This window comes from Pogona vitticeps, chromosome 2, assembly GCF_051106095.1.
Source record: "Pogona vitticeps strain Pit_001003342236 chromosome 2, PviZW2.1, whole genome shotgun sequence".
Taxonomy (NCBI): domain Eukaryota; kingdom Metazoa; phylum Chordata; class Lepidosauria; order Squamata; family Agamidae; genus Pogona; species Pogona vitticeps.
In genome coordinates this window covers 69,211,904-69,225,664 of record NC_135784.1, presented here as the reverse complement: position 1 = coordinate 69,225,664, position 13,761 = coordinate 69,211,904, and the positions used below count along the sequence as shown (strand labels likewise).

General features: G+C 42.3%; 1 protein-coding gene across 1 annotated transcript in view; it reads left to right on the top strand.

The window, feature by feature from the left end:
- The first annotated feature begins 821 nt into the window (after positions 1 to 821).
- NINJ1 (ninjurin 1) overlaps positions 822 to 13,761 on the top strand; it is a 31,918-nt gene continuing 18,978 nt past the window's right edge. The window contains exon 1 of the mRNA XM_020803734.3: positions 822 to 8,854. Within this exon, the coding sequence (XP_020659393.3) occupies positions 8,519 to 8,854 (336 nt within the window). The 5' untranslated portion in view covers positions 822 to 8,518. The remainder of the gene's footprint in view (positions 8,855 to 13,761) is intronic.

Genomic DNA, 13,761 nt, shown 5'->3' with positions numbered 1-13,761 from the left:
TAGATAGCACCTTACTAAGATCAAGGAACGTCTTATGTTTCAATATTTTGGGGGGAGGGAAAGATATGCCTAAACACAAAAGCCATGTGCATTAATGATAGCAGTGTATAAAAACAGGCATAGTGAGGAACTGTTCTGCGCAGGAAGAGTTAGATATGTGTTTCTTTAACTCAGGTTGTATAAGGAGGAAGAAACCACCACGAGGGCCCCATCTCCCCTTTCCTCTGAGCCAGGAGAATTTTAGATCACCAGCTCCCCAAGAAACTGGGACAATGCACTCTGGACTGAGTGGGTGCCTGACAAACCCAGAGGTAGAGACCCCCCAAGGCCTGGGAATCTATAATCCCCACTGACATCCCTGGGGAGGTGATACCAGAAAAAGACCCAGGTGAAGATGAATGCGTCCTAGAAGAGGAAGGATCATGTGGCTGCCGGGATCTAGGACAGAGGTTGTCAACCCCCAGTCCGCAACCCAGTGCCGGTCCATGGCCTGAGCCAGACCAGGCCGTGGAGACAGACCTCCCACCCCCCTGCATGCACTCCCCTCCCCACAGCTGCTTTGTGCACACTTGTGTGTGTGCCAGTGCTGGCGTTAGCGCTCCCCCACCCCTTCACGCATGTGCCTGAGTGCCCGTGCAAGCGCGAAGGATTGCCCCACTTTCCTCAGAGGCTCAGATAGTCCACGGTCCCAAAAAGGTAGGAAACCGCTGATCTAGGGGACATAAAGCAGGCTTTGGAGATGGGAAAGGAAGACTATGAAATGAGAGAGACAGAGAGCAAGCAGAGCAGAGGAGAGAATGCTCTGCAGATGTGATCATGGGGGAGGATGAAAAGGTGGGGACTGGAGAGATACCTTAGAGGTAGTAGAGGTAAACCCCCCAGAAGAACCAGAGCCCTCAGGTGCCTGGGAGTAGATATACAAAAAAGGCCCTTGGACTGGGGTTACTATACATCTGACTGCAATAACCCCTTAGTATTTAAAACTGGGTTACAATTCCCTGATTTGTATTAAGGCCCAATTTTACTACTATGATATTTGCTTTAGTGGGGTTTTGCATATAACTTGAATCTACTTCAAGCTTACATATTCATGCTATTTCTTTTAATAAACAGTTGATATGTCCATAGAAAAGCTGATAAATCAGACAGACAGATATTCTCACTAAGCATTCTACAGAGAATGCTGGATGGAACTCAGCAAGAAGAAAGTTGGAGGGGCTTAATTGGGTGGAACTGGAAAAGGTGGGGTTAACAAGGGGTAGAGCTTTGAGCACCGCAATTTAGGGAATAGGAAACCTGCCATTACTGTTTGATTGTTTTTAATAAATGTATGGTGCATCAGTGTTTGTAGATGTGGTGGCAGCACAAATGAACTCTGAAACCTGAACTAAAGAAACCATAGTAGGAGCTGACTGTCCAGTTTTATAAGATCTATGTGCTTTTCCTCATTAGAGGAACTAGACAGAGGTGCAAAATGGTAGCTCAGGGGTGGAGTTAGCTGTCTCCATCATCCTTGAATCAGAAACTATGACAAGCTCATAACTGCAATCATAATTAACGATTAGGACCCTAACACTATTTTAAAGAGCAGGAAGCCCCTTTCTGTTGCTGTTGCTATTTTTAAATAGTTGGGAATCAGAAGTCTTTGGCAATTTAACTCAGGTTATTGAGCAACCTGGAAGAAGATCCTAATCTACCTTCTGTCCAGTCTAGCCAGAGGCATGGAGGTGGATGTTTCACTTTCTAAAGTCCAGGTGGCTTGTCACCCTGATACTGGGAAAGGCAACCAAGATTGGGTTATAAAACCCAATCCCCATTACATGACAAGAGAGCTTTCAGTGTTGTTAAATCTGGGCCTGCATATGATCAATCTCTCTCCTCCCCACCCCCACCCCAGGAACCACAGCAGTGATCATCCACCTGGGCCAGGGAAGCCAATTGCTCCTTTTATAATTTAAACAGGATATCTCCTTTTGCTGTGCAAAGCACACGCCCCCAAAGACACTGGGACCCACTAGAATTTAGAATGCCTTTAAATAAAACTTGCATCAGGCCTAAGTATAGACATTTTTCTTTTTTAATGTTAAGAAAGCTTGGTTAAAGTTTCATCAGATCTTGGTCTTCACAGATGTATGGTGTTAAGGCGAACTCAACCTTCTTGTTAATTGCAGTTCAAACTAATTAGGGGTCACTATAAAGGAAGAATGAATATAACTGTGCACTGCATGGTTTATGGTTTCAGGGAGGAATAGATTAAGGTGCATTGCTCCAGGCTGCGATTTTTCTTAAATTAACATACTTAGAGAAATGAAGAGAGGTGGGACAGCTCTTAGGGAGCTCACCCAACCACATTCCTGCTGCCGTGGAAACCCGCAATTATAAATTATTAGGAACCTTGTTACAGGTTGAGCATGACAAAACACTTGAGCTCACACTATGCTTTACATAAACATGTTGTTGTTGTTTAGTCATTAAGTCGTGTCCAACTCTTCGTGACCCCATGGACCAGAGCACACTAGGCCCTCCTGTTTTCCACTGCCTCCCGGAGTTGTGTCAAATTCATATTGGTTGCTTCGATGACACTGTCCAACCATCTCGTCCTCTGTCGTCCCCTTCTCCTCTTGCCTTCAGACTTTCCAAACATCAGGGTCTTTTCCAGGGAGTCTCCTCTTCTCATGAGATGGCCAAAATACTGGAGCCTCAGCTTCAGGATCTGTCCTTCCAGTGAGCACTCTAGGGTTGATTTCCTTCAGAATGGATGCAAAAACATACACCCAGCAAAATCAAAGCAGAAATAATTTGGGTTGAATTCTCCATAAATGCCTTCAAAGATGATGATGTGTCATGTGAACAAATCCCACAGCTTGTGGCAAAATTGTAACCCCAGATTATATTTCAGCTGTATCTGCAGAGCACTCAGATATACTGTATGAATTTTTTGTGGGGCACTTGATGTCATATTGTGCAACCCCAGTCCATGGGCTACAATATACATTGAACATAATCTTATGCGTACCAACTCAAAAGCTTGTTTGGCCTCCAAGAACACACACTGGATGAATCAGTGATGATTGAATTATCTGTTCATCCAGAGTGCAGATATATGCTCAGCAACAAAAAGGTAAAGACAAACATACTGTATGTATATAAAAAATAGTTGCCCTGCATCTTTTATTGCTCTCAGACTTATTCCCAGGAAAATCAAGGGTTACCAGACCCGACTATTTTAAGAAACTCAATTATTTTGATATCTCAAGTTACAATACACTTTACAAGACTTCTGTTGTCTTGTTTTAGTACTCTTTTCTTTAATGGTGGTTGTACAGACACAATTAATTTTCTCAAGCTTTATTGGATTCACTCACCCCACCCTGTTACTCTGGTTTAGACATTAATGCAATGTGTGACACACCTTGTCATGTGTCAAATAGAATATTTTTTAAATTGGTTTTGAGTCATTAGGAACATTATGGCCCATTGTAGGTCTTAAGATAATTACGAAACAGAAATCTCTGTAATGATTTGTTATCTGTTCTTCACTCAAGGACAGTGCGCCTCCTGTGATTAATTTGACTGGTTTTTAGGTTTTGCTGGTTATTTTTTTAAAAAGACCCCAGACCCGTGGGTTTTCCTTCTCCACATTGAGTTGCCTCTTGGGACTCTGCCAGCTGGGCCAGGCACTTTAGACCCACTTGCATCTTATGAGCAGAGGCTGTTTTTGTACTAATCTCAGCTTACTTACAGAGTCTCCAGTACAACACCTGGAGGGTTAACTGTAGCCTAAGTTGGAATCAGGTAACATCTACTTTCATCAGAGCTTGGTGGGGATCACATTGATTATTGAACAAGGTAAGTGTGATGTTTGGGGGAGTGGTTTTACCAGGCTATCCCGAGCCCCAGAGTTTCCATAGCAGAAACTTGATATTGACTATCCACCTAATAATGGATCTAGAAGGTGTAATAAAAATGATAATAGTCCATCAGCAACCCTTCTATGTAGAGCCCAGATATGGTGAAACTGAACACCAGGTGTTAGAAAGCTGCATCACAGTAATTGTTGTTGTTAATGTGTTACACGATTTTTATAGAAGTGCTGCATTTTGCTGTTACTCCTTATGGTCAGCAGTATGTTGTAACAACTGAAAAATAATAAGAAACAACAGAAAAATCTAAATATCAGGCACACTTGGATGTGGAAATATTAAAGAATTGCAGCTTTTTGTTCAAGATGATTGAGAGGCAGAAAAACCTAAATAGCGGTCACACTTTCCATGCGGAAATATTAAAGAATTGCACCTTTTTGTTCATAAACTCCTTACAAAATTCCAACATAATACAATGGCAACAAAATACATTCACATGCAACCCTACAATAAAGTCAGATTAAATCTTAACTGAATTTAGCAAAGTTGTCACCCTTGGATAAAAACTGTTTTTAAATCAATTTGTCCTAGTTTTAATAGATCTATATCGTCTTCCTGATGGCAGTAGTTCAAGCAAAGAGAGTCTAAGATTGGAGGTGTCCTTTATAGTAATTCATGCTTTTTTAAGACAATGGGACCTGTACAGTTCCTCCAAGGTGGGGAGGGGACATCCAACAATCTTCTGTGCTATATTAATCAACCTCTGGAGTGATTTTCTCTGAGCCACTGTACAACCTGCATACCATGTGCACATACAACATGACAAGAATCTCAACTCCAAGTCATGTTCTCCTCACAGAAAGTACAATCTCTGTTGAGCCTTTTTCAGTACATCTGAGGTATTTACACTCCAAGTCATGTTCTCCTCAATATGGACACCCAAAAACATAAAATCCTCACCCTTTCTACCCAGTCTTCACTGATGAATAATGGTGGAATATTCATCCCCTTCTCCCTATAATCTATTACAAGCTCATTAATTTTTGAAGTATTTAGAAGCAAGTTGTTCTCGCTACACCATTTCATCAATTGTTCCACCTCATCCGTATAAGCAGACTCATTCTCCTCTGAGATGAGCCCCACTACCGTGGTATCATCTGTGAACTTAATGATGGCATGGCTGTTATAAGCAGAAATACAGTCATATGTATAGAGGGTATAGATCAGGGGACTCAGCACACCAATACTAAGGCTGAGAACTGTTGATGCATATTGACCTACTCTAACCCTCTGACTTCATTCAGACAAAAAAACTGTATCACATACAAGTGGAAGTCCAAATCCCTTAGTTTAATCACCAGCTTCTGAGGGAGGATGGTATTAAATGCAGAGCTGAAGTCCACCAAAAGCAGCTGTACATAGTTCCCCTGCTGCTCCACATGTGGCAATGCAGTATAAAGGACTATAGATACAGCACCTTCCATTGATCTATTTGCTCTATATGCAAACTAGCGGATATAAAAACTCTGAGGGAGAGATGATGTAATATGACTATGAACCAGTATTCAAAACATTTTACCACTACATCACTATTAGCCCATGGAGTTGGTGAAACTGCCAAAGCCTTAGACAAGTGGGTGCTGGCTCTTTCTTTTATGTGTGCCACTAGGTTAAAGCTAGCCCATGTAGCCTTTTGGTTTGCTTTATATGTGCAAAGCAGGTTTGACCGTGTAAAGTCCAGAAATGTGTGAGTGCAGTCCCCAGACTTCTGGAGACCGTCCACATTTGTCTCAACATTTTAAAATTGTATTTAATATTTGTTTGTTCTTCTAAGATCTGTGGGACAGAAATACTTTGACAAAGAAAGAACCATCTGAAATGTCTTATTCCCTGCAATTAATCAATGTTATTCCCACAATGAGATTTCCTCAGAGATTTCTATGTTGGCAATTGTATTTGTATATTAAGCCCACAAGTCATACAAAATACTGTATGCTACACAGCCCATCACAAAATCAAACCTAATGAATGCATGGTAACAGGACAAGGAAAACCACATACTGAACTATGATGAAAAGACATCTCACCACTTGAGGGAGCACCTCTTTGAACACAAGCCAAATAGATTTCTGATTGCTGAAAACTCAATTACTACAGCACAAATGGATTAATGAAGCAGGGAGATGGACGTAAAAATGCTGTGCTCTACAATCTTTGAGTAAAAAAAAATCTTTGGATACAGATATGAAAAGGTTTCTGTAATCTAGAATCACATGAGACTATACTGGCCAGAATCACATTGAATATTTATATACACACAAGAGGAATCATGGACATTACTGCAGCCGAATGATGAAGTGCTGATCACATGCTGATCACCTGCCTGTTTGTGCATCTGGTGCACACCCAGGGCGTTGTCAGTTAGATCCAGTTACCTGCTTCAGCTTCCATTATTCTTCTTGCACATGCATAAATATCCAATAAGATGTGAATGCTGTCTTGCTTTCATAAATCACAACTAAGTATCTGTGTAACGGAGAAGAATTATGTATTTTTTTAAATTAATAAATGGGTGTTAAATAAAATATTCATTGGTTTCTATCCACAATTTTTGCTTGTTACCAGCTATCAATATAAATTTTATAGTGAACTTTATATTAATGTGGATTTAACTCCTGCCTGTTAGCTTTCCTGCTCAAAGGTGTCTTCAGGTGTCACAGAGAGATGGTCACTTGCCTAGCCCAGGGCTCAGCCCCACTGGTACAGAGGTGAGCTGGGCACTGTCCCTTGGCAGTGACTGCCCCTTAGTCACTGCCAAGGGGCATAACAAAGAAGGGGAGCTCTTCAGGCTGACTTATGGGGAGAACAGAACTCCCTTATTACAACAGCTTTACTAGCTGCTAGTCTGTTTCCAAGCTGAAATCAAAGTGCTGGTTATTACCTATAAAACCCTATATGGTTTGGGTCCAGGCTACCTGAAGGATTTAGTACTCCATATGAGCTTTCTCAGCTTTTAAGATCTTCTAAGGAGGCCCTTCTCTCGGTTCCACCACTTTTCCTAGCTCACTTGGTGAGAACATGTGAGAGGGCCTTCTCGGTGGTTGCTCCCAAGCTTTGGAATGTGCTGCCCTGAGATGTCAGGTTGGCCCCCTTCCTCTTCCTCTTTCATCAAAGACCTTCTTTTTCAGGCAGTTTTTAAAGCAATAAGTGGGGGGCCTCAAGAATGCTATATTTATTAAATTTGTAGATTTTAAAAAAATGTTTTAAAAAAGTTTTAATGTTGGTTTTAATATTGACAAAGGTTTAATTTCTTTTTTAATATAGTTTAATGGTTTTTTTTTAAAAAAACGGTGAGTATTGAACAGTTTTAATTGCTGTGAGCTGCCTTGGGTCCCCTATGGGGGGGGGGGACAGGCGGTATATAAATAATATTAATAAATAAATAAATAACCAGTTCATAATAGTGGGATTGCATGACCTCTGGTTTTAAATTTCAGTATCCTATCTGAAGGATCTCCTGTATCATTAGGAACCTGACCAGATGTTACGATCTTCACGATACGCGCTCTGACATATACCAACAAGACAGATCCCCACTTGACAGACACACAGGAAATACAGTAGCTTTCTCTTTTGTGACCCCAGATGGTACAATGAACTCCCCCACAGAGCTGCAGTCAGTTCTCCATTCTTGACACTCTTCAGAAAAGCTATGAAAACACATCTTTTTAAGCTGGCTTATTTTATTGTGGCAATTTTCACTTTTTATAGATTTTAATGAGAGTATTTTTGGTAACATTTAATGTTAATGGTTTTACGGTTGAATTTGTTCTTACTTATCTTTATTATATTTTATGCTGATCATAAGCTGATCAGTAGTACTACGTACTACGTACTACTACTAAGAGCCGTAATGGTAGTGAATTGGCCAGGAGTGTATAACAGAAAGAACACACTTTTACATAAATTAATAATAATACATTAGTTTCCTCCACTTCCCCATTACACAGACATATTGTACTCATTTTACTTCTCCGACTTAAGGGACTGGATGCAGGCTAAACTTTAGAATCTAAAGATAATTCAGTGAGTCAATAACCTAATATCAGATTCCCTGTACAGTATTTCTGTGAGAGGAAGAGAGATTGGAGCTGAGGAGTCCTGCTGGCAGCCTACAAACGAAGGAAAAGGTTGGATGGCAGGCTTTCTAGAGAGAGATGAGAAAAGCCCAGAAGATTTTCCTGAAGAAGGAACGGAATAAAGAGAAAAGGGTAGTGCCTGCCGTGTGAGGAGGGTAAAGCTTGTGATAGAGACCTAGCTGTTGCTTTCACCCCCATCTCTTGAGCCAGTTAATAATAATCCTAATCATCTCTGCAGCGCTTCCCGAAAGGCTTAGCCGTCATCATCTGGCAGCGGACACAAGCTCTTGACGTTGGCCCAATGTTTACTTTCCTGAAGGGGGGAAAAGCAAAGGTATCCTCTCCTCTATCAGCTAAGAATCATTCCTTGGGACAGACTGGCCCAAGTTAACTAAAAGTTTGCCCCCTTTGCAAACAGAAAACGCCTCGCCCGCCGCAGACGGAAGGGGAAAATCTGCGGGCCGCTAACATACCCGCGCAAACCCTTCCTCCGTCTAAGGCGGGACCAGGCTTCCCATGCCAAGTATATTCAGGCCAGGAAGGGAAAACCCCGAGTTCAGCGAGCTCTCCTCCTCCTCCTCCTCCTCCTCCCTCCTCGCCCTCAAAGCGCCAAAGCCGTCCCCGGGAGCGAGGCTTTTTTTCTGGCCTACGCTTACGCCTCGGTTCCTCGCTTTCCCCGCTCGCCTGCCTGCCTGCCGGCCGGCTTGCCTCCCTCCCTCCCTCCCGGTGGTCAGAACCCGAGGGCTCCGCTCCAGCGGCCCCAGAGACATGGACTCGGCCACCCCAGAAACCCACGAGATGAACGGGCTGACCGCGGGGACCGGCAACGGCGACGTGCCGCCTCCTGCTGAGGTAAGGAACCAGGAGCCGCCCGCGCTGGACGGAGACCCCACAGGAAAGGAGGGCGCGCGCGCCATTGCCGACTCCCCACTCTTCCCCCCCCCTCTTTTTTCAGACGGGACGCTTGGGACCTCGGCCGGTGGTCTGGCGTCAGCCTGGTGCTGGCCAGTAGCTCAGTGGAAGGGGAACTGGGGAGGCGGGCAAGCGCAGAAGCCTTGAGGCTATGGATTCAGCGCGCTGGCCAGCCGGCTGATGATGCCCGTGCAGTTTCAGGAGAGGCGCGGTGCGCCCCGAAGGCCTTGTTTCCCCGGCAGAAAAGTGGGCTGAGGTCCGCTTTCCCGCGTAGCTTGGCCGCTGGTGGGGCTCTGGAGGGCGGGCGGGTGGAGAGCGGCTCCGGCCGTCATCAGCGAGGGAGAGAAGGGAGGTCTCGTTGCTTTCGCCTTCTCTTGGAAAAAGCGCCGAGCTCGTTTCGCGGTGCCAGTCTGGCTTCTTCTCGGGGGTGGGGGGTGGGGGCGAGAGTTGCTAGTAAATCTCGGCCTCTAAGAGAAAGGCTGAGGGTTAAACGTTACACGCGGCTTCTTGGCTGCCTGTTAGAGAAAAGTAGCCTGAGGAGAGGAAGGACAGGCTCACCGTCTAGGGCTAGGCTGAGACTGGCCGTCTGTGTGGCTTTCTTTGCCTCCTGTTGTGTTTGCACAGCTGTTTCAGACCAGCACCAGAAGGGTGTTCCCATGTTACACCCATTCACTCTTGTCTGTACACTGGTTCAGAAGACTACCAGTCTCTCTCTTAATCTGAATTCCTGACTTGTACTCAAGTGCAGCTAGACCCTTCTTACATCCAGGGACCCTCTGATGAAGCCACCCTCTGAAGAGTGGTAGTCTCACACAGCCATTTTGTCGGGGGAACTGGGGGCCAGAGAGTAACAAGCAGAGACCCACAACAGCAGTCCTGTCAAGGGTTGCAGTAGCAGCAAGCAAGCATGGGAGGCCTTCAGTGAATATGTGATTTTTTTGAATTTTCTGCCCTCCTTTGGTATTTTTCCCTTCTCATTGACAACAAATGCTTTTGATTTTCATTAGTGTCAGAGTTTCCTGAGGAGTCTTTGGTGGGTAGATAAAACAAACAAACAAAACACTCATCACACACCCTATTTAAAAACTGGTACCTTTTCAAGGACCTAGAACACTATGTAAGCCCCATTGAAGACCCTGAAGTAAATTTCTGTATAGATTAGCAACCATACTTAGCTGAGCTGTTCATAACAGTCCCGCTGCCATCCGATGCATAAGTTGTTCATAGGAACCAAAGAGTTCTGCTTGGATGGGGCAGCAAGAACGTAAGGTTTAAGTAGTGTTTCCTCACCTTTTTCAAGTCACAACCCCCCAAGTAACCTGTGACCCTCTGCCACATTTACATAAAAAAGCATTTTGAATAGAGTAAGGAAAACATATTAAAAATTGATTTTTTCAGAACATAGTAATTACCATAGTATTAATACAGTATTAATACTGTATAAATATAATGATACATTATGGGGGCAGTAAATCTTGCCTCTGCCAGATAAAATTTGAAAAGGAAAAAAATGTCAATGGACTTTGAGTTTAATTTACATTTTGGGGCATAGAAACAACCTTCCATGTCCCCCCCCCAAAAAAGACCCTGCAGTGAAGAGCCCCTCCGCCTCAAGCCCAAATAAACAGCTCCCACACAGACCTTGCCCCATGCCCTAGCCCCTCCCTGATTCACCCCCTTTTTGCCCCTCATGCCTTCCTCCTCGATGACTCAGGTGGGGCCCCTGCCCTGGTCCCCTTTCACTGCATTGCCATCGCCACACTGGAAGACTGAGGCGGAGCAAAAGGCGCCCCTGCCACAGTGGCAACAACTTTTCAATCCTGCCACCATCTTTTGGGTGCCAGTGTTCCCGGCATGTGCCATGTGCATGCCTCATTCAGGCCTCTTTGAGCTGGGCTGATGCTCGTGTCTGAAGGGCTGATATCAGTGCTCTAAAGGTGGAGGCAGAGGAACAGAGCGAAGGGAGTGAGAGCAGCTCTTTCGGACTGGATAAGAATGATGTATGTGTATAAAAGAAAAATCTACCCAGAGGGCTATAGAAATGACTAAGAACTCTAGGTTGCCTGCAATTCTGGTTTAAATTAAGTGCATCTATCTGTGGGACAAGAGGATTAAAATAAAACAACATTGTGTATAATATATTTACTATAATAAATAGAAAAATATTTGCAATTAAAAATATTTGCGGTGACCCCCACATAGGGTGTCACAACCCTCAGGTAAGGAACCCATGATTTAGACTATTCTGTCAGATGTTCTTCCAGAGGAAACAATGCTCTTGTAGATTCATTAGATATAAGTGTACATAAGTGTACATATGATCGTTGTCTGTACACGTAGGTATGAACAGTGCATACTGAATATACTCTGTGCACTCCAAAAGCTCATCTGGAGGTAGAGAAAAACTAGAACAGAGGAAGACTACAATATTTCCCAGTATTTTGCTGGGAAACTCCTGAAAAAAAAATCAGAGGACTGGTTTTAAGAAGTTGCAATATTTTCTAGCATGACAGCTCCTGAAATGGCACTCTTACTCTGTTTCTTTGTAGTTCTTCATCTTTATTATTCTTCAAATATATAGATACTGGTTGAAATTGTATCGTTTAGTCTAATAAATCACATTAGTATCAGCCCATTGAAACACTGCCAATTTGAGGAGTCATCTCTGTTAGTTCCACTGATGCAAATGGGCCTACTCTAGTTCTAATTTACTACACTAAGTAACCAGAGTAGACCCATTTGAATCTGTGGAACGTACAAAGGATTTCACTCACCAAATTTTCAAGAAGCTGTAAAACCTGGAATTCAGTTTACTGGCAGGAAACAGATCAGATGATAAGCCAAATTCTTCACATCCAGAGTGGCTTCCTGTTCTTATTTTTCAATAAGGAAAATAAAACATAGCTGCTCTCTCCATCTTTAAATTAATGTGTACTTTGATGAGATGCAGAATTTAGGTACCTGTTTCTTAGCAAGAACTGATCACTGAAACGTTCAAGAACTCTAGAGACATCAGCAGAAATCCAGTAATGTAAAGTTATGCTGTATAACTTTACATTACTGTACATCAACCACATCTCTATCTTGGTAATCAGATGTTTTCTGTCCTTCCACTATCAAAGTTCCCAAGTTCCTAAAACATCCTTTGGGTCCTGGGGAAGCTCTTGGTGGCAGAGGGATGGGAGTAGGAACCCTAAATGTCTAAAAACCACTATCACCATCTTGCTGTCCCCAAAGTCTTCCATAGGACCAAAGGGATTGTAACTGCAACTATTAACGTTTTGCTGGTGATTATACATTTTATTAAATGCCTAAAATTGTCCCCGTACTTTAATAGTGGTATTTACTAAGTAACTCGGATTTTTCATAATAATCTCTGTAAAGTTTCCATTTTCAAGGTTATTGGGGATCTTTTCTTGCTGGGAAATTTCTCGTAGAGAGAGCTTAATACAAATACAGAAGTTGGCTTTTGCATATGTAGCCTGGGAATATTCTTTCCTGTGGTGTTTGGCAATCTAGAGTGAAACATGGGTTTCCCCTGGCAGACTGAAGCATGGAGCTTTCAGGATACTATTTGATACAATATCAGTAGCAGTTTTTAATGGCTGCACTGAACAATGACAAATGTTTTATCAACATGTGTATTTGTTTTTTTTAAAAAAGATCGCTTTTGGCTTCATGGTGTGTTTTCTTGTGAAAAGTGAAGTAGTAAATTCAATTCTTATCATAAACGTAGGTGAGAAGTCCATCACAGAAGAGAGATGGTTTATAAAATTTGAGAAAGCCAGTCCAAAAAAATTGATTGCTCTCCCTGGAAAATGGGATACTTGTATTTAACAGTACATTTGCAGAACTTCTGTGTTCAGCAATCTGGGCATCAGAAAATAAGTGAACTGCATTTGCCTTTGAGGAAGAATATACAGCATAACACAGTGCCATCTTGGGAGCAGGAGGAGAAAAAGCTGATTTATACAAAGTTTTGGTATTTCCCAAATTTTAATTTTGTGTCTCAATATTATAATTTGATTCATTGTATATTAATACAATTTACTGAGTTGTGTTTTTCCATAAAGCATTCAAAGTCAAACATAACTCTGTGAACACAGCTGGGCAATATTTGTTATTGTGTAATGTTTAAAAATCTAAATTCTGTTTGCATGTTTCATTTATGTTATCACTTTAAAATATATTTGTGCACCCTGATGGCTAAGATGGGTTAAACACCTAAATAAATTAACCTAGGCTCAGAATGCTCAGTTTTGCATTCTTACTATATCCTATGTATTCTAAAGAGTGTGGCAGTGGGAATTTTAGATAAATGGAAATAGTACATTTAAATACTATGCTTTTCATGCAGAATTAACCACTAAGACATGCTAGCTAAGCTTCAGGTTTTGTTCTGTAAATCCTGGCAAGAGCTGAGCACAGTTGGGTGATTCTCAATTGTATGAAAACAGTAGCAGAGCAGAAATGAAAAAGAATTTTGACCAATAACACGGGGAATAATTTGACTCTGAGCTAATTAGTTTGCAGCAATTCCGAAGACATTAGAAAATGTGTGTCATACATTAATCCCATGATTCAAACCCTTGTTGATCTTCTCATCTCAACCAAATAAAGATCCATGTGCAGGCATGAATTTAATAGGCATGTCTACAAGCCTTAGCAGGAATTCTCCTGCAGGATATGGCTTTTTGGAGTGTCTTCCAAGAAAATATTCCTGAGTAAATGAAGGCATGGTTATGTAATTAAAACAGTATACTATGTGAAATTACCTTCAAATAGTGGCCATATTTCTCAGTATGAGTGATCTACACCTGGACATTCGTCTTATAATACAGGTGGAC